At 37.3% G+C, this 21,979-nt stretch overlaps 1 protein-coding gene across 6 annotated transcripts; it reads left to right on the plus strand.

Annotated features, from left to right (window-relative positions):
- The first annotated feature begins 1,314 nt into the window (after positions 1-1,314).
- On the plus strand, positions 1,315-21,913 carry ccdc187 (coiled-coil domain containing 187). 6 transcript variants are annotated; one of them, XM_065285533.1, is made up of 13 exons: positions 1,315-1,504; positions 2,525-2,620; positions 9,565-9,627; positions 9,730-9,859; positions 10,716-10,806; positions 15,642-15,720; positions 16,849-17,967; positions 18,925-19,043; positions 19,276-19,341; positions 19,418-19,537; positions 20,511-20,605; positions 20,696-20,784; positions 20,882-21,913. In XM_065285533.1, exons 2-13 carry the CDS (start codon positions 2,569-2,571, stop codon positions 21,046-21,048), a joined length of 2,190 nt encoding a protein of 729 aa, XP_065141605.1. In that variant the 5' UTR covers positions 1,315-1,504; positions 2,525-2,568; the 3' UTR covers positions 21,049-21,913. The 6 variants fall into 6 exon arrangements, with proteins under 6 accessions (XP_065141605.1, XP_065141607.1, XP_065141609.1 ...); XM_065285535.1 differs by having other exon boundaries at positions 19,279-19,341; XM_065285534.1 differs by lacking the exon at positions 1,315-1,504 and adding an exon at positions 1,530-1,655.
- The last annotated feature ends 66 nt before the right edge of the window (positions 21,914-21,979 follow it).

The raw sequence follows: 21,979 nt of genomic DNA on the forward strand, positions 1-21,979 counted from the left end.
TCATTTTATTAGGAACACAGGCATCCACACTGATGCCAACAACATTGTCAATGAAGGAAGTAAAAATGTAGATCTAGTTGTAAATTTTAACAAGTCAATTTTCAATCTGTACAGGCAAAAATATTCTAGTCTTGCATGTTTATTGCTATATTAAAATAAAATATTTTTTAAATAAATGGTGCCAAACAGTTTCTATTAGACCTGGTTTAACAACATCCTTTTCATTTCAATTTACAAACAGCTGTGTCACTGTTGCTTATAAGCATCAAGATCACTACTGAGAAAACGTGGCATTTGTCTGTAACTGACTGAAATAAAAAAATGTTACTGATCCATGTGTAACATTTGCAAGAGCTGACATAAGAAATTGAGTTGCATTTGTTAACGTTTACATTTTATGATGAATAGCTTCCAACACAAAATTAAACCCAATGTACAATATGCAACACAATGCAATATAGTTTAATAAAACAACAACACAGTATGCAGTAATAGCTACAGATCTGTTCAGAAGAAAAAGGATAAATATATTATATTTTGCTTCATAAATGCCTGATTTTATGCATTTGACAGGTGCTTTTATCCAAACTTACTGACGGTAGTGTATAGCCTTACTGTACATTTATATCAACATCATGTTTGCTACATGGGATGATAACCACAGCCTGTTGCTGACGCAGTTGCATGCTATCTTTTTAATTCTGTATAAAATATTACATTTAAATTAACATTTTATGCAAGTTTGCGTAAAAGATGGGTTAGAATTTTATTGAATAAATTTTAAGACACAAATGCATCTTGTTTAGTGATACCAATGGAGGGCACCATATCATATCACGCCTCTGGGTGTTGAATAAATGTATAAATAATTTACTTTTTTTATTTTAAGTAATAATAATAATTTAGGATCAAACTATAGTTTGACTGAATGAAAGCATTTGACATGGGATCATTTACATAATTAGATTTTTTTAATAAATAGGCTATTTTTAAAATATATGTGCTCTTAAATATTATTTGACCGTTAAAACTACTAGAGTGAAGTGTTTTATGATAGTAATGCAGCAGTATGGTTGAACAGTCGTGTTACGTTGGGAAATGTATAAATGAAGTTTGTCCGCGCTCGCTTGCCATCCCTGTGAAAGCCTCGCATGCCATTAGGTGTGTTCGACTTCATATGACGCTGCGCAGACTGTGCGAAGTGTGACATCAGAATACCGCGATAGCTATTGCAAAGATTTGCTTTCGAATAATTCTCGCGATACTGTAATACAATAACCGATTAGCCTGCGCAACGCCGCGAGAAGTCGAACACACCTTTTGTGTCGTTGTCAAAAACAGTCCGCCTAGTGTCGGAAACTTTGAAATTGGTTAATTATAAGTTTAGTCCTTTTAAAACACTTTAAAATCCATGCGTGCGTTTATGACTAACCCTCGCATATAACAAAGTAGCGTTTCAGCGTTATTTCACAACATTTGTGTCAAAGTGAAGAGCGCAGTTCAGGTAAGAGACTGTTGTTATGTGAATCGTTGTTTTAAAGGGACGCGTTTTATTTGCGCGTTATGATGAATCATTGTTGTGGTAAACGTGAGGAAGTGATAGCCATCTACCGCACTCATTCATTTTCACTTCTGCTGTTTTGATTTGAACACAGGTTTGTTGTGTCGCTTTGTTTGGGTTTTTGTCTGGTTTTTGGATAAGTAATGCAGTCGCATGCTCGCTTTGTCATACAGTTTATTTTGTCTTCACACGTTGCAATTTATAAAAAAAGTTACTTTTAAGCTTACATCTGAAGTAGATACATTAACACTGTTGCATTTGTTTTGTGAAGTTCATAAATATAAAACAAATAATTTTTCCTCACCCAAAAATTCTGAAGTATACTTTAGTATTTACCATAGTACACTGTGGTAGATTGTATCATCATACTGTAGTATTTTAGAGTAATTGCCACACTGACTTTGTTAATGTATACTACAACATTCTGTAATATTAACTAGAGTGAATTGATCAAATGTAGTAAATACTCAAGCATACTTGGATATTTACTGAAGTAAGGCTAAAAACTATCTAGGAGTTTACTATAGCAAATTCTGCATACTACAGTATTTTCACGTGGTTAAGGGGTGGTTTTGTGTTTATAATAATATATAATCAAATCACATGTACATAAATACCAACATGAACAGAAAAAAAAACAATTGAAATATGATACAATTGAAATATGATACAATAGCAATGATATACAAATATTTTACGTTTTAAGCATACATTATGTTTTAATAAACATCTGTAAATAAACTTTCATAAAGCAACAATTTTCATTGACATTTTTATTATTGTGTATAAATAAGGGGGACTTGTAATGGAAAAGCTTCATGCATTTTATATCCGTCATGTGGAAAAGTTTAATACGTTTCTTTAACAAAATATTTTTATAGTCTTGAAAGTTTTTCTGTTTAAAGTCGATGTTCAAAGTAACCATAAATAAACTAAACTGGAATGTGTTTTTCATGACAACAGGTTCTCATAATAACTGTTCTCAGATCTGCATGGCATGAGCATCAATGATGGCAGAGCTGGAGGTGGATCAGTCCAACCTGCCCAGAGTCCAGGAGGGTAAGAATCTATCTGATATGATATTATATTTACATACACTGCATATGTATATTTATAGACAGTTGTTCAGCTTTGAAAGATTTGTGCTCATACGCTGACTCTGTAGATTTTCTGAATTCAACACGTGGAGTTTCTTTTGTCTGATCTCTGTATGTGGACAGGTTGATTCCTGCTTTGATGGGGAGATTTTAGATGCCTCGCTCTACTGTTGTCTTGGATCTGATTAACATTCCAGATGTTTGCTTTATTACTCCCTGTCAGCAAGAAAAATTTTGTCCGTTTATCACTGCTGCCGTTTTTCCACTCCCTGGTTTGTTTCTCCAGTGAGATCTTGTAAAAGGGGCTTGATTTGGTGATTCTTTTGAAGGGGAAATGTCAGTGATGCTTCCCCATCCGTTCTTATGCTGTACACAATGCTCTCATTGTGCATTTATAAGTTTAAACAAGCACTGGTTGTAGAACAAAGCTCTGATAGACCACCACTCTGTCTGTAACACCCTATTAACTAATGTTGCACATATCAGTGAGCAACTGTGATTTCCTTTCTTCAGATTGTTTGCATTCAGTTGTGATTGTATCATAACTAGCACACACATATCTCATACTTTTGTTAGATTTTCCTCCCTCGCTTTATCTGTGTTTGCTCTTTGTCTTTTCTCTTATCACTTCCCGTTAATGTTTGCTCTGGTAGTTCTCATTATGTAGTGTGGCATGCTTTGGGAATGTGGTTTCTGTCCTCCGGTTCTCTTGAGAAAAAGCAGTCTCCTTCCTCTCTGCACTTTAACCTTTGACCCTTTCCTTCTCTCTAGCTTTCAAATATGTACAGTCGGATACTTATATAAATCATCGGAAGCTACACTAACCACTCTGCAAATATTTAAATAGTTGGGTCAATGACGAGACATTAATTATTTTGTGTCCGTATGGATAAATTAAATGTAAAAGGGTTAAAATGTCTAAATAATACATTCTCTTTTTGGATGACCAAGTCTTTCATTTTGAAAGAATATCTGGGGGATAATTGCAAAAATGTCAATGTGGTGTAACCAGTCTGTGTCAATTGGTGTAACTGGTATTTTTTTTTAAATTAAAATATAAATATATTTATATAAAAATGTGGAATAAAATATAATCATCTAGTTTAGTGTAATATGATTTTTACATACATTTTTACATAATTTGTCAAAGATTATTTAGAAAACAGAGCTGTTTTTAGCATATGTCAGGACAAATATGACAAAAACGCATTAAAATTTAGATTTATAATTAGCTAATAAAATGAAATATATAAAAATGCTTATGCTTACATGCCATCAAGGTGGATAAAATATTTAATATTTCTCATTCTTTGGCGCAATTGGCGGTTACACCATTTGACATTTTCAGGTCCATTCAGTCGTATCTTTCATAAAAATGGTGCAAATGGTAATTTTTTATTGCATAAAATTAACATAAATACACTGTGCATTGAAATAAACCTGATGCATGTTTTAAAACAGGTTTATTTTTTTATTTTTTATTTCTCATCTTGCCAAACCGTTCTCGTCACTGACCCAGTTACTAAATTATGCTTACATGCCATCAAGGTGGATAAAATATTTCATATTTCTCATTCTTTGGCACAATTGGCGGTTACACCATTTGACATTTTCAGGTCTATTCAATCGTAACTTTCTTAAAAATGGTGCAAATGTAAAAATTTTTATTGCATAAAATTAACATAAATTAGGGTGACCATAGGTGCCATTCTTCCCGGACGCATCCCGTCCAGGATTTTGTGTTCGTCTTCCGGAAGTCGTATTTGTCGACCGCATACGTCATACAGGATTATTATTATTATTACAGAAAAGCAACCGTTACATTTTAAGGTAAGAATGAAACTACGATTGTATATCTTATGTTTTTAACTGAATGGCGTATGCGGTCGACAAATACGACTTCCGGAAGACGCACCGAAATCCTGGACGGGATGCGTCCGGGAAAAATGGCACGTATGGTCACCCTACATAAATACACTGTGCATTGAAATAAACCTGATGCATGCTTTTAAAACAGGTTTATGTTTTTATTTTTTATTTCTCATCTCGCCAAACCGTTCTTGTTACTGACCCAGTTACTAAATTAGTTACTCTGAAATTTGTCTTAAATTATAAGATGCATTGACACTTCCTGTCTCAACTCCATAGTCGGTCAACCGCATACATGTTTTATTTTTTTCCAGCGTCCGTGTCTGGCGCTTCCTGTTTTGTCTGTTGTACTGGAGAAGGCTCCATTTTCATTTCAGCAGGCGAAAGCACTCACAGATTTCAAAGTGTTCATATATGCGTCCTAGCATACTGCCTCCCAGTCTTTGAAATGTGAGCATGCTTTTGTGGGCCAGCTTCTGTAAAACTAGTTAGACGACTTCAGGTCAACACCCTTTTCCCAGCAATCGGATTCGGCACGGTGACCCAGTAAGACACTTGCTGATGATGCCAGAACCGGGCCTGCGGGCTGTACAGATAGATTAGTTGTAATAGTGTTTCGTGCAGGTACGCAGGTGGTCAAGCTGGTGTGGAGTTTTTAACTGAATCATTCTAGCAACATGCAAAGGACGGTCTGATTCTGCATCTGTGAGTGTTTATTTTTTCAAAGACTCTCTTAGTTGATTTATACGATGGAGAAATGAGGACAAGAACATCTTGCTGTTGTTATGGATTGTTAAGACCAGAAGTTATCAGTACTGTCTAATCACGTAGACTTTAGCGCGAAGAGAAATGCAGTCTTATCTGTACTTGGGAGGACAAGCAAGATTCCTGATTGAAATACTTAGAATCTAATCCACAGAGCTAATGTGATGCACATGTATGTTTTATTTTTATTGGATGACAGAGTTACTTGTTGTTAAGGGTGCATATAAACATAGCGCCCTAGAAATCTGCAAATGTGTGGTGGAATCAGTGTGGCATGGACGCGGTTCGGCACTGTTCTCTCTATGCCACACCCTTTGCTCAGCATTTACAGACTCACGCCCCATTAGGATTTTTAAATATTTTTGAAGCTGATTCAATTGATATTAGAGTTCTTGTTGTGTTTTGTCCCCATTCTGAGGTTTTTAGCTGCTGGACAAAACAAACCAGCGACTGAGTCTCACAGAGGAATTGGAGGTCTCTATGAGTACTAAGACATGGACCATCATTCTGTTTTCCTTATCTGAACAGTTTCCCTCTAAATAAAATCCACCTGTCGCCTTTACTGCACTGTCCTGGGCTTCTGGTGTGTCTGGAAACCATTACCTCTGTGCAAGCTTTTGTTGATATTGTTAGGTGAATGTGCAACCTGATATAGGTTATGCTCAGCAGGTGAGCTCAGGCAGATTTGTTTATTGCAGTTCATTTCCAGTAAGCTGGCATAGCCCACAGAAGGATTACTTCTCTAAAGCTGCGCTTACTTTTTTATGGGGTCGGCATGTTCACCCCAGCAGACGGTTGATTGGGTTGCACAGCGAGCTTTAGGTTTGCTGAGCCTATAGATAGATTTCCACCAGCTGTGCAGGTCAGAGGTTATGCTGAAGTCAGTATGGTATTATTTTCATGCTACTATATTTCAGCACATTTGCTCAGATCATCCTGAAGGAAAGCAGGGGGTCATATTGTGGTTGCATGGAAGTGGGCGGCTTTTGGTTTACTGCTGTCAGTATCTTATGTTCTCTGTCCTGACCACAGTAGCAGTGATAAAACCCAGCCTATGACTCCAGCTGTTGTGTTAGTTATAAACTTAGTGTCTTGTAAAACACTTGGCTGTCTTTTAAATGGTTAAATTCAAGTTGCAATTGACTAAATGGGCTTGATAGAAATAACTTGAATTTGGTGTCTGAGGTTTGTGAATGGGCCGGCTCACAGAGGTTTGTTACTGTTTTGATGCTGAGAGTATAACAACAACAGCAATGCAAAGTTTTACAGTTTTTAACAAATTATTAATCAGTGGAGACGAGGACTAATTTGCATATTCGTATATTGTCGGAACTGTGCAATTGAGTAGATGCAAGGATTCATTTGCATATTTATGGGTCTGCGTACACTAAATCAGAAAAGGGTGTAGAGTTATATTCAAGCTGTTTTAAAGCACAGTTGTGGCCTTATGGTTAGACAGTCGGGCTTGTAACCCGAGAGTTGCTGGTTTAAATCTCCCGACCGGCAGGTTGCGACTGAAGTGCCTTGAGTAAGGCACCTGTCCCCATTGTTTCCTGCGTGCTGCAGTGATAGAGGCCACATTCCAAGTATGGGTTACCATTGGTTATTACGTCACTTTCAAAATTGAAGAAATTACTGTCACATAAAAAGACTTTAACTTCTTAAATAATGTCTCAATAGGATCTATTATAACCAGCTACTGTTTTTACATATTGTCGCTGCCCGATGAAACTCACGTATGTCCAAAACTTTTCAGGAAGTGAAAAAAACACTGTATTTCAAAAGTAGTTGAATGTAGCGTTGTCATACTTGGTACCGCATCTTTACATGTAACCATATTCTTGCCAGTGTAATGATATAATCCAGTGGTTCCCAAACTTTTTCAGCGTGCGGCCCCCCTAGTGTACGGTGCATTCCTTCGTGGCCCCCCAAAGAAAATTTGTGGCAAAAAACTGTTCTAAAACTCAACATTTTAATAAAAAAAACATTAAATTATACAAAAAAGTAGCGCTTTTGGTTATATGCCTTATTTGTTTAGGTTTAATTACACAGAATTCATGATAAATTTATGTATTTCATAAAATGTCATAAAACTGGGGGCCCCCTGCACTGTAAAAAAATTTCGTAGAAATTACAATGTTATTGCAGCCGGGTTGCCGGTAATTTACCGTAGATTTACATTTATGTTATTTACTGGCAAGAGTTTGTTCAAAGTTAAATAAATTTTAAATATTAACAAGTCTTTATCTTTACAGAATAAAACTATACAATTACAGCCTCATGCAAAGCATTCTGGGAACCAGAAATCATCATCAACCTTTTTCTGTTTTTTGCTTCAGATTTTGTTTCCCAGAATGTTTTGCTTGATGCTGTTTTTTTAGTTTTACTCTGTAAAGACAAAGACTTGTAAATGTTTAATGTTCATTTAACTTTGAACAAACTCTTGCCAGTAAATAACAAAAATTTAAATCTACGGTAAATTACCGGCAACCCAGCTGCAATTCTACAGAATTTTTTTTACAGTGTGGCACCATCTCGCAGCTTTGTTTGCACAGTCCTACCGTAATTTAGTCACTCCTAGACGTACATCTGGCGTCAGGGGGCATCAGGGGGGAAACGTTTACTTCGATGAAGGAAAGTCATTGTCTCACCAGGCTATGTTTATTCGGCTACCCAGTGCTGAGCTTCAATGAAACTTCACGAGACCGGCGAGATGCTTCCACAAGGCGGGAGATACGCGCCGTGATTGACATTTTTTACACCAAATGGATATACGTGAAAATCAGATGACACGATTTCACAACTTTTCATTGGCCATTTAGATATGTGAAGCATACTTTATACGGAAATGAACCTGGACTTTTAATCTGCAAAATCTGCAAAATGGACATACTTGGTTTTCATCAGACAGCGACGATATGGCAGCTGGCTGGGGATGAATTGATTGTGGGTTAACTTGGTTTATTAATATTTCTTTAATAATTTGTATAATTTAATATTTTTTATTGAAAGACAGTAATTCAGTCTATAACCTTTGGTCCATGTACATTTGTTACTTTCAGTCTCATAACATTTTGTATGCGTTAGCGTTGCCCCTAACACTTCTGTGTCTGCATTACGGTTTGTACTTTTTAGATTATAGCTTAAGGTTTTATACAGTGATCCTTAGGGTTGGGACGATTATATTTCGCTACATACATTATAATACCTGTCCGGTATCGATTCAGAATCGCAAGGGCAATATTTTGCATTTCATGTGCTGCGTCTATTGATAAGTCCTTTATAAATCCAAAATCACAGTTTGAGTCACTTATAACATGCATTTGAAAAAGTACAAATATAATCATTATAAATATTCTTTATTATCATAAAAATACCTGTAAATGTTTGCAAAACAGCTATATAAATATGCTATCAATTTCCTGGAGCTGCCTGTGTAATGGTACTACTTCTGCGGCACATATATTGATTTTATGCGCGAGATCGCCCTCTGGCTTTTTGATGTAGCAGCATTTTACCGTAAATTTGTTGTGTGATTCTGCTCGCTATGCTTCTCAATGTATGGTTACCTCCGTAAGGATCCAATAATAGCTTAAGTAGTGATCACTGAGTTAGCAGTGCAAAGGTCCTGGGTTTGATTCCCAGTGAACACATACTGATACTGTATAGATTCAGTGCACTCGAAGTCACCATAAATGTAGCGTTTATGTATACATACATAAATGTAGTGAGCTTTGATCATTCCTTTTATAAATCTTCCTAAAGCAGTTGAGAGTTTTTCTGGTTATCTAGTACTTGAACGCAGGATTTAAAAAGTTATTTTGTTTTTTTAATTTTAGGTTCAGTTTTTGTTGTCTGTTATTATGGCTTGGATCAAGAGTGATTTGTGGGTAAAATGAGTACTGGTACTAGGAGTTCAGTTCTTATTCAAGGATAAAATTTGTTTTGATGCATGCTGCATGAAAATAATGAATCAAATCTCTAAACAGTTTTTCTAAAAAGCTTTATATTTCATTTTATTAAATTAAGTACAGTTACCACATGAAATAGCAATCTAGTTTTAAAGGCAGTCTGAACATCTGTCATTTTTCCACAGATGTGAAGTCTGTCTGCAATTACAGCCTTAAATCTTGAGCTTATGGTTCAAACACTGCAGGGACCATAAAAAGAAAGTTAAAATATAGACCACTTGTAAAAGCTGAGAATCTTTCCAACAATTTCCCAAAAATTGTTGTAAATCTTTATTTGCTTATTGTCTTTTTTTCCTCACAGTTTGCCAGTGTTTTGCTGTTTTGGAAGATGGAGCTTTAGCACATAACCTGCAGGAACAGGAGAGTAAGTACAATTCTCTCTTTTCGTCCACCACACCTAAGCCATGTTAATGAGTGCTTTAAAATTTTGCTAACATGCTGTTCTGTCATTTTATGTCTCCCATAGTTGAGCAGCACTACACCTCTAATGTACAGAGAAACCAACTGGTTCAGAAAGACATCCGTGTAGCCAAGACTCTCCAGGATGAAGAGAAACACACAGCTCTTTTGCTTCAGCAGCAGGCCACACGAAAACTGTAAGATTTGAAGCTTTTACACCTTAATTCTTTCCCCGCCAGCATTTTTTTTATTTTCACAAAAGTTTAATGCCTTTCAGAAATGTTCTTAAAATAATTAAAGTACAATATATCAAATGAAAGAACAGCCCCTCAACAACATTTGTTTTCTTTTTGTCACCTCTCAAATATGGGTAGGTTTCTTCAAAAACACAACATTTGTAACAAAAAGGTGAGATAATAGGCTTTTTGCCCAGCTGCACTACTTCTTGAACTTCAGCCAGCTCTTTGTTTCCTGTCTGCCATTATTGGACAAACTGATTAATCCAGGTGTGCCTGACCTCAGTAGTCACAAACAAACTGATTAATCCAGGTGTGCCTGACCTCAGTAGTCACAACAACAATAATCAGACACACCTGGATTAATCAGTTTGTCCAATAATGGCAGACAGGAAACAAGGAGCTGGCTGAACTTCAGGAAGTAGTGCAGCTGGGCATAAAGCCTACTGCATTTTTGTGAAGGACTTTTGATTGAAATCAGATTCAGAGCGATGATCAAAACTTACATGGACATACAGCTGTTTGCCCTTGGGCGATACTTCCGGGTTTTATAAGTTGCGGAAGAGTGCCACCTATTGGATAATGGCAATATTGCAGAAAGCCGGAAATACTCGCCATTGGCAGGGAAGCAAACATCAATACAAAACATGTCACTGTCTAAAATTGAATAGTTATTCTGTATTCTCAGTGACTGATTACCTTTCCAAAGTCCACCTGTGTTCGATATTGTGACAGTTTCTATCCTACATTCTGAGAATTAGACAGGTTTTTATCAGATTAAAGCGTTTTTAGTAAAGACTTTATTTCAAACTCTAAGGGAGGAACGTGATTCGGAATATGCACAAATGATTCAGGAAGAGATTCGACGGCGTGCGGAGGAGGCCCGGAGGAGGGAGGTGGAAGACGAGGTGAGTAACTTCAAACCACTGTAAACATTACTCCCGTCTGCTTTTTCATTTACACCTCTGAACTGCTTTGTCTGAGAAATTCTATGAATCAGTAGTTAATGAGTCAGCTGGGATCGCCCATGGTCTAATTCATTCAGCTAGTCACCTTTCGTGCTGTCTGCCATTTAAGTGAAAGTGCTGGCAGAGACCACACAAGACTGAGCATCAGCCACTCATACTGCGCAATAATCTAATCCAGGTGCATTTAAAACCAGCACAGCATGAATAATCCCCCTTCAGGGAGAGACACAAGGAGATAAGAGTCTTTATGTTGTGCGAGTCACAGCCAGAACAGCTGAGTATGCTCGGATATTTTTGTTTCATTTAACCGTAACAAATAAGAGGAGTTGCAGTTTTTCTGCTGAGCGTCCTATAAATGTTAAAGGAATATTCCACTCTCTTAAAAAAATCCAGAAAATGTACTCACCCCCATGACATCCAAAATGTTGATGTCTTTCTCCGTTCAGTTGAGAAGAAATAACATTTTGGGGGGAAAACATTACAGGATTTTTCTCAATTTAAAAACTATATTGGACCTCAACAGTTCACAGTTTAAAATGCACAGTTAAATGCAGTTTAAAATTGCAGTTTCAAATGGCTCTAAAAGATCCCAAACGAGGCATAAGGGTCTTTTCTAGCAAAACAATTGTCATTTTTGGCAAGAAAAATAAAAAATATGCACTTTTAAACCACAACTTCTCGTCTTGCACCAGCCGTGTAACTCGCCAGCTCGACCTTACATAACACATAAGCACGTCGAAAGGGCACGCATCACAAATGTGAAACGCATATTTTAGGACCATTGTAAACAATAAACTGACACAAAGACATTAATTTGTAACATTCCACATACAACAACATTGAAACGGTCCTCTTTCTCCATTCTTGTAAACACTGGGGCGGTGGTTTTGCATACGTCATGCGTGACCTTTCGACATGCTTACGCATTACATAAGGTCGCGCTGGCATATTTTTAATGTTTTTGCCAAAAATGAGACCCTTGTGCCTTGGTTGGATCGTTTAGAACCCTTTGAAGCTATGTTGAAACTGCAATTTTAAAGGGGACATACCATGAAAATCTGACTTTTCCATGTTTAATTGCTGTAATTGAGTCCTTCTTCTCTTCTATCAACCTAGAAAATGTGAAAAAGAAGAACCCATTAACTTAGTTTTGGTAAACCTTTCTCTTCAAGCATGTGAAAAATTAGGTCTTTGAAATTTGGCTTCCCTTGTGATGTCCGGAGGGGATCTTATTTTAATATTAGCGCCCCTTAATCTGCACTATCCAACAACGGCACTGCAATTTATTGCAGAGAGAAAGAGAGAGAGAAAAAAATTGCCAGCACAATTGAGTTTCAATTTCAACAAACCACCATCATTGTGATCAGTGTTTGCATTTTATCAGCTCATGTGCATTTGAAAGGTAACATGCAAAATGGCACATTTAGCTTGCACCTACAAAGTGGCAATTTTAACATGCTATAATAAATGATCTATTTGGCATTCTGAGCTAAAACTTCACATATGTACTTTGGGGACACCAAAGATTTATTTTACATTTTTAAAAAGTCTTGTGAAATGTCCCCTTTAAACTGCATTTAAACGGTAAACTGTTGAATTATCAGGATTTTTATTAAGAAAGTGGAGTATCTCTTTAAAGCAGTTCTGTTTTTTTAGGGTGGCAAGGTGAAGTAGTTAAGCATCGGCATAAGCCTTGATCATTTGTACCTTGATATTTGGAACATGGCTCTTACCCTCAGAGGTCTGTACCATGAAGATGGTTGAACAAACTCAGGGTTACAGGATTTCGATTTGACAAAACCAAACAAATACATGTACTATGGAAGTGAATGGGGTCCACGAGCGGTTTGGTTTCTAACATTTCTTAAAATATCTTCCTTCGTCTTCATCAGAAAAAAGAAATTTATACAGGTTTGTAACTACATAAGAGTGAGTAAATGATGACAGAATTTTCATTTTTGGGTGAACTATCCCTTTAAGGTTAATTTTTATTCATTCTGTTCTGTTGTCAGTGCTATGAACTAAAAATGTCAACTTAACAGCAGGTCTGTCGACAGACAGACAGACAGACACAGAGTCATTCTTTCTGTTGAGATTTGCATGCTTCCGCTCTCTACTACACAGAGTTCAGCATTTTGAACAGGACAACAGGAAACTTGACCAGCTGTTGGCTAATAAACATTTGTCCAGACAGTCCTTCAATCCAGTAAACTAATTACCCTAGTTTATGAAGACTGCATTATGTTTCATTTTTAAACCGTTCATTTGGTTGTATCATCTAGGCAGAACGCTACCATCTTCTGGTCATGGGCTGTACTTTTTCTCAGTCTTGTCATTTCACACTTGCTGCTCTTCTGTGTGAGTCACGTTTACGGCTGTTTATTGCAAGATCTATCAGGCCTGGGGTTTTTTTTACACAAAAAAAATACAGTTAAAAACACTGTAGTAAAATATTATTGGCCTTGCTATTTCTTGCAATTTAATTCAAGTCCTGGTTTTACAGCAGTCATAGTTTGAACCTGAAATGTATGTTTAAATATTTACAAACTGTTTGTAGTTCAGAGATGTTGGCCTGGGGAAAAAATAAAATGTTTATACTGTTCACATCCTGCATTACGGTTAAAGTTGAGGTTCATTTTTGTACAGTCATCAGTAAGGTTCAGTAGCAAATGGATTGCAGTAGATGAATACGTAGGTATGTTTCTAAAGTACATAGTCAGTGGAAAGTCGGTTGTCATTGTGGTCAGTTATATTATAAATGGTGCCCTTTGTTTGCCCACTTTGTTGCAAGCAGTACATGTAGCCGTTTAAAAAATCTGCAAGGTGGGCTTTTTGATGTAAGATCAAGCATGTCTTGAGGTCTTATGTGACGTAAGTATGGAAATTCCCCCCGCTGATGCGTGGGCTTCGACTGTCTTTGCGAGTGTAACCTCATAAGTGCGTCTATATTTTTAGGTGTCACCCAGATGTGAGAAACTGAGTAACTGACAATTAACTTTTCTCTAACTAACCAGAGTAGTAGTTTTATGGCTTTAAAGGGGTATAGTTCACCCAAAAATTAAAATTCTGTCATCAATTATTCACCTTCATGGTTACAAACTTTGTTCTGCTGAACACAAATGAAGTTATTTGTAATTGAGCATTAAACAGGAACACCATTGACTTCCATAGTAGAAAAGAAAAATACATTGCTCAAAATATCTTCTTTAGTGTTCAGCAGAACAAAGAAATATATTAGTAAAAACTTGAGGATGAGTAAGTGATGACAGAATTTTCATTTTCATTTCTCTTTATGTCTAGTAGTAACATAAGTTTTTGGTCAATTTATTGTTTAAAGGAATAGTCAATTTTCTTAAAAGAAAAATCCAGATAATTTACTCACCACCATGTCATCCAAAATGTTGATGTCTTTCTTTGTTCAGTCGAGAAGAAATTATTTTTTTTGAGGAAAACATTGCAGGACTTTAATAGAGCCCAACACTTAATACTTAACTCAACACTTAACAGTTTTTTTCAACGGAGTTTCAAAGGACTCTAAACGATCCCAAACGAGGCATAAGGGTCTTATCTAGCAAAACGATTGTCATTTTTGACAAGAAAAATTAAAAATATGCACTTTTAAACCACAACTTCTCGTCTAGGACAGGTCCGGTCCTGTGATACGCCAGCGTGACCTCACGTAAATGCGTAGTGACGTAGGGAGGTCACGTGTTACATATATAAAACGTCTTTCTACACACTTGTAAACACTGGGGCGTAGTTTCGCGTTTGTCCTCTGTGACCTCTTTCTTGACGTGATGAAGTATTGCGTGGGGTCACACTGGCGCATCGCGACCAGACCTAGAAAAGAAGTTGTGGTTTAAAAGTGCATTTTTTTTTTTCTTGTCAAAAATGACAATCGTTTCGCTATAAGACCCTTATGACTCATTTGGGATTGTTTATATTCCTTTGAAACGTGTTGAGTTAAGTATTAATTGTTGGTGTCTATTAAAGTCCAATAAAATGAGAAAAATCCTGCAATGTTTTCCAAAAAAAAAAACATAATTTCTTCTGGACTGAACAAAGAAAGACATCAACATTTTGGATGACATGGTGGTGAGTAAATTATCTGGATTTTTTTTTTTTAAGAAAATTGACTGTTCCTTTAAAGAAATAAATCATGTAATTTAAAGAGCACCTATTTCATTGCTAAAAAACAATGTTATTTGGTATAATACAATGTGTTTGTGAGGTTTATGGTTAAAAAACTATATTATTCACATACCGTACATTTTTGTAGCTCCAGATTTCACACTCTTTCTGAAATGCACGAATTTGTAAAGCTCTGTGTCCCTGATTGGCCAGCTAATCTGTACGTTGTGGTTGGCTTGAATACCTCTGACGTCAGCCAGAAATGTAATGCTCTCTACCATGTTTGAAAGATTCGGTTGCTAACAGGAGTTAACTTACAGGCTGTGAGTCAAAGCGGGAGGAATTATGATAATGTCGGTCTTGTCTACATCACCAATCCTAGGAAGTAAACTGTTGCCTACAATCCGTGTGTTTTTTGTAGTCCAAGAAAAGCGATTTACGTTGGAGACGATAACTTGCGTCATCGTTTACTTTGGGGTTTGTACCTTTAGCATATCGTTAACATGAACTAATACACACTTACACACCAAAGGATATTTAAAAACGTGAATCGGACGATAGGTGCTCTTTAAACAACCCCTCCTTCCTAAATATGAGCAGTTCTATATCTAAATATTCATCTTGTATGTTTTTTTTTAATACAGGAAATAGCTAAAAGGATACAGGAGGAGGAGGAGCTTTGTGTGAGAAACAGAGGCAGTTACCATAATAGAGATGGTCGAGGTAAAATACAAGCATCTTTTCTCTCTTGCCTTTTTATGAGCTGATGTCATTTTGATTGGCTTGGAATTTTTGGGGCCCTGTGTAACCTGGCTTGTTGTTTATATGTTAAAGTAAAGTTCAGGTGGCCTGTCTTTGTTAACCTATTGTTAGTCAACTTGCCTAGAGAACATTTGTAGTATTACTTGATTTATTACACACTATTATTCAGATACCGAGCTTGAACCTAGAAAATAGTGTTGAAGTAATAGCAGAGTTGTAGTTTCACAAGAATGCTGCCTTTTGTGCTAATTACTCAGTTGTGTAATTTGTGTTTTGGAAATTCATATAACATTGTACATAATATTGTGACTAGTGAAAATGACTTCATGTCAAGTGATTTCTTTACACTTTTAAATCACAAGACACATCAACCTTACCACGGTTATAACATCAGGTCAGATGTTTGCATGTAATGTTCTCTGTAGAAATTGTCTGTTGCCTTTACTGGCAATTTTTCAATTCATCTGTGAAGCAATACGACATTAATAACAAAACAAAAAAACATGGCATCATCTAGAGTTGAGACTGCCAAAGACAATTCCATTCACTCATGTTTGTTTCTGAAAGTTTCTAGGGGCCATACTGTGCAATATAAAAAACACCAATCTAGATGTTTACCAGACTGTTCTCCCTTACAAAAATTAACTATGCAATGTAAAAGAAAGTTACCTGTTGCGTCAAAACTTTCTTTTTTATGTTGAACCAACTTTTTTACAGTGTGTTTTACTACAAATAAAAAAACACGGGTACTAGAGTTAAACCATGGCTACCACAAATTGATCTTGGTTTTTCTAGTGTAACCATGGTTTTGTATGGCAGGCTTTTATTTGAATTTATTAGCCTCATTCATATCGGCAAGTTCCTCTTTGTTTTGTAAAAACACCACTACATTTTATCATCCATCAGCGCCTAACTCTTAACATACTAACCGCACCCTCAGCTTTATAAACTTGAGTTCAACTCTTTGCATGACGTCAAATAGTTTTCATGGTCATTCTTACATGTATTTTACTTGGCACCCTCCATACAGTATCTCTAACCAGTCCCCAAATCCCCTGCTTTGTGTTTGCATGGTTGGCTTTACTAAAGAGACAACAAGTCTTCCACCTTACTCACCTCGGTCTGTTCACCCATCTGAGGATCGATACTACAACCGCTCTCCAACCAGAAGGTGGCAGCACTCCTTCTCGCCCCCTTACTCCGACTCCGAGGAGGACTTGATTGAGCACAGAAGGCCTACCAATAGTAGTCAAGCATACCAAGATAGCAGATCAACTGTAGGGCAGAGAATAATGGGCAGAACTCATTTAGATCTAGACAACAGCAGCACAACAAGTCAAAGCGACAGTACTGTCAGCCAAAGAAGCAGGACTTCTCACCTGTCAGGTGGATGGGGAGACGTGATCAAGGTCATAAAGACCGATTTGAATGAGCAAGGTTATCTGAGCCACAGTTCTGAGGATGAACTCTTTGAACCTATTTATAGACTTGAGAAAATGCTGAAACAAAAGCAGAGGAGTAATCGCGGTACTAGGCTCAGTCGCCACAGTAGCGTACGAGAAGATCACAGCCGAACGTGGCACGGAGACGGTTGCGGTCGTGTGGAGAGTTTTAGGGACGGTGAAAGACGCGTCCGTTTTCAGGACGAGAGAAGACGTACGAACAGTTACCATGGCAACGGATATAGTTCAATTGAAAATGGTCATGATGCTAGGGAGAGGAGCCATGTGGGTACACTTTCACCTGTGGTGTTAAGGGGCAATCATGCTCACACTAGAGAAAGTTTAGGTGACCAGCCCCAAATTCCAACTGAGGGTTTTCGCCGTAACGTTTCAATGCGGCGCAGTTACCACGGTGATGTCAGGCTGAGCAGACGGACATCTGTGCGTGGAGAAAGAAGAACTTCCAACCAGGATGATTCGAACTTGGTTAGTAGGGTAAGACCACACTTGATGGAGATGGACGAGAGGCCTTTAAGGGAAACTGGAAGATGGGAAGCGGCCAGAAACCAGCGTCAGAGAGCTCGCCCATTATCAGAGGAAAGGATAAATGATACGCATTACCCTAGACAACACAGAGCCAGGCGATCCCAAAGTGAACACTTGGGGAGGTTTGAAGAAGAGAGATCGAGCTCGGAGGAAGAGTTGGAGAGGGAAATGAGAAGGATGCAGAGACATCCATCACACAGCACTCACTCCCCCAGAGCAGGTAACCCGTTTCTGAGTTCAGACCTGCAACTGAGCCTCCGAACCCCTCTGCTCATTGCTTTCAAATCATCTTCAATCAGTAAAGATGAGCTCTGCGTCCCTCCCCTGTACATTTTGGGTTTGAAAATCCTTTTTGTGTGATTTACTTAATTTCCTTCTGCAGTTAGACTAAAACATATTCTTTATTTTCAGCTGATTCTGTGTCTCTCCTCCTGCAGCAACCCTGCGACTTAAAGGAAAACACCACAGTTTTTCAATATTTTACTATGTTTTTTCCTCAACTTGAATTAATGCATACCTATTTTTTTTTCAATGCGTGAACTTTAAATCTTTATACAGCGCTTCTTGAATGTGTTAGCATTTAGCCTAGCCCCATTCATTCCTATGGCTCCAAACAAAAGTTTTATTTTGTGTCACTATCCTTACTCGTGAAACTACTCATGTAACGGTCTTTAAATAGGGAAACATGAAAGTGTTTGGTGGCTTCTAAATGCATCCCTGTTTGGAGCCATAGGAATGAATGGGGCTAGGCTAAATGCTAACACATTCACTAGGCGGTGTCCAAAGATTAAAAGTGCATGCATTGAAAAAAGATAGGTATTTATTAATTCATCTAAGTTTGAGGTAAGAACATAGTAAAATATTGAAAAACGGTGGTGTTTAAGTTAATGTGCATGTGCTTTCAATATCTCAATGCATCATCTTCTGGGGTCTTCTTAACTTGGACTTGGATTTTATTATTTGATTTATTACCTCCTGGCTTTCTTCTTCTCCTGTGTTTCTGTTGGGGTCTGTTATTCTCAAGACTATAATTTAACTGAGTCAGAGTGATGGTCTCCACTTCTTTCCTGTGTTTTATTAAATTGACTTATTTCGATGGTTTTGAAGCTTGTGGTGTTCTGTAAAAGCATGCATCAGGTCTTGCTTTAATCTCGGCTGGCTGTGATTTGGCTTACAGGACCTGTTGCTGGGAGGAGTGGGATGGCAGCTCTTGACCTGGGAGAACTGGAACAAGTGCTCCTTGATGAGGAACTGGCTCGGAGACTTCAGGAGGAGGAGGTGAAATTGGTTGAGGAGGTATGTGTCTGAAAAATGGGGTTTTCCAGTTTGTCTTAGTAATGCTTTATGTGTAGCTGTAATGACATATTACAGTTAAATACTGTTATTAAATGACTTATCCATAAACACAGCATAATACCTCTCAGCTTTAGCGCACATGCTCTGTCATGACCCACTCACTCACATTTTCTGTGTCTTAATGTACACCTCAAGTGGTTTTTGAGTCATTTTTATTTTCCTCTGATTCAAGCAGGAGTCTTCTCCTAGACAGACCTGCCCTAGAGACTTCAGACTGGCACAGGTTGCTCAAGATGAGGTTAGCAGAGCTTAAAAGATGCATTTTAAGAGGATTATATTCCTGGGCTAACTTTTGGTCAATGTTTGTTGCTCAGGAAATTGCACGGTTCATTCAAAAACAAGAGATTAAAGCTAAGCGGAGGTCTGCAGAGCTGGATCCTGTCGGACCTGGGAGAGAATATAGAAATATGGTGACCGAGTATGACCGAAGAGAGGTACGGGGTGATATGAGTTACCTAAAAGTTTCCCCTAATGAATGTAGCAGGAATTTTTTCCTGGACCAACTTCTTGTTTACTTTTTTATTCTGTTGAATTCCTGGGAATTTGGTGGATTGTTCTTGTAGGTGCTGTTAAACTGGTTAAACATACCTTTGTTTATGCTCACGTGAATTAGTCTCGTGAGTCGTGATTCACTGGAATTGCCAAGTGACCTTTTAACCCAACTATGTAAACAAACACCAGATTGCAACAGCTGGTGGATTTTTTTGGATTAGTGTGTTAAAGAGCACATATTATGCAAAATCCACTTTTGCAAGGTTTTTGGCAGTATTTGAACACAACCACCCCACAATGAAATAAATCCACAATCTCCTTCTTTATTAAATCCCCATTAAACCAAACCAGTCTCATTAGACATGCTGTTTTGATTCTCCTGTTAATGTGATGTCACACAAACAAAGCCCTGCCCACAGCCTCTGACTGACTGGTTTATTTTACCCAAAAGCTTTTCTAAATGTGTTTGTTAGCACATTGTAGTGCTAATGCGGCTAAATATATTATTGTCTCAGACTGAATTCACAGGAATCAGATTTATTTTAACTTAAACCTCTCACTGAAGTCTCTTTTTTTGTAAGGGAGTGAACAGCTGTAGCTCATTTGCATTTAAAGGTACACACAAAAACGCCCTCACCAAATGATCTGTGGGGTATTTTAACTTCACAGACACATTCTGGGCACACCGAACACTTATTAAATCTTGAAATAATGGGCATGATATGTGATAAAACGTGCCCTTTATTTATAACTATATTTTTTCTTATAACTAAGAATTTTTGGCCAGCATTCTGCATACAGTATCAACTTTACAATGTTTCAAATGTTGTTATTTGTAGAAAACCGGTTTGAAACGGCCTTTGCTTGTGATAGTTCTAATATATAAATTAATTTATATGAGTTTTGCTGTTTAAGTTGCAGAGAGAGAGAACGGGTTCAGATGGACTTCATTCGCCAGTTGACAACTTTCCCACAGACCATCAACTCTCTAGCCCCGTTTCAATGGCAGCGTACGTCACAATTTCTTTCCAGTTTTGCTTGGTTTACTGTATAATTTTACAGATACAGTTCCATTAAATCAATGTCTGATGTTTCCACAGACAACCGCAATCTGTGAGGAACATTGCAGAAGAACTGGACCCAACCTTTCAAAGACAGGAGATAGCTGATGCAGGACTGAGAATGAATGGTGGTGACTTTTTTTAAGTGGCATTGTTTTGCATGTCATCTATGATAATTGGATATAATAAAATCATAAATATGCATTGTTTTATGTGATACTACAGGTACCTGTCAAAATCAAGGTCCCCAACAAGTAGATTCACCGAACCCAGCTGAAGAACAACCCACATTTGTGCCACCCACAAAACGACTAAATGAAAAACTAGGACGAGCAAAGCCCAAGGACAAGAAGGAAAATATTAAACAGAAAGAGAATTGCAAGCAGCAGTGATAATGGACAAAGGACAAATCAGTATGTATGCAATTACGTATGCAATATATATAAGATTGAAAGTATATATACAACTCCCAAAAGTTTGGGAGTTTCCAATCTTCTGTTGTAAGATATTTTTGTAATCAGCATCTCATTAGCAAAATGGGAGCAATCCAGATAATGCAGCTGTTTACAGATAAAGCCATTGTTAATCGTGATGAACTTGCCAGCGTCACACTTGCTTACACTGCTGTTTCACTTTTATTCAGTGGCTGGTGTATAACTGATGGGGGAAAGCTCCCATTGGTATGATTTTAGGATTCCAAAAAAGTACTATTCTGTGTTAAAGTGAGATGGCACATGGTTGAGTAAACCTCTCTGGAGTTTTTCTGTGTAATTGTTCTCTAAAGGTTAAGCGAACAGTTTTTTTTTTCTTGTACTTTTCTTTTTGGATTCCAGGAACTGCACCAGTCTTAATTTGCATTGTCATTCTCACTTGGCACATTATTGACTGGATTCGTGGTATTTGTAAAAGAAGCAAAAACAAAACTACAGAATATTTTGTTATAATCACATTTTAAAATGGTTAAAGAGATGTTTAGACCACATCCCTTCCCTAGCATTCGCTTTGCATATTCTATATATGTTATATACCAGGTAAAAGGCTGGAGTGCGCCCTTAGTATTTTCATATATTATATTTTTACTCTCAGGCCAAGTGACGCTGTTATGTATTTTCATGATATTCAGTACTTCATTATGTTAATAATGTGTTGATGTTCACAAGCAAATACTTTGTACAGAAGTCACAAAATCTTTATATACATGTCTGTGTGTTAAATATCATCACTACAAGTAATAAAGTTTTACATTTACAACATCAATAGGATTTAAAATGTTTATACTTAAATTGAAAACTCCCTATTTATTTGCATGTTCAAAAAGCAGCT

This window comes from Paramisgurnus dabryanus, chromosome 21, assembly GCF_030506205.2.
Source record: "Paramisgurnus dabryanus chromosome 21, PD_genome_1.1, whole genome shotgun sequence".
Lineage (NCBI taxonomy): Eukaryota > Metazoa > Chordata > Actinopteri > Cypriniformes > Cobitidae > Paramisgurnus > Paramisgurnus dabryanus.

What these genes read in the sequence shown, in the direction of transcription:
- ccdc187 (XM_065285533.1), top strand. Translation starts at nt 2,569, where the DNA reads ATGATGGCAGAGCTGGAGGTGGATCAGTCCAACCTGCCCAGAGTCCAG. An exon ending in AGGTGAAATTGGTTGAGGAG is followed by an intron (nt 19,044 to 19,275) that starts GTATGTGTCTGA and finishes CTCTGATTCAAG; the next exon opens with CAGGAGTCTTCTCCTAGACA. An exon ending in CCGAGTATGACCGAAGAGAG is followed by an intron (nt 19,538 to 20,510) that starts GTACGGGGTGAT and finishes TTGCTGTTTAAG; the next exon opens with TTGCAGAGAGAGAGAACGGG.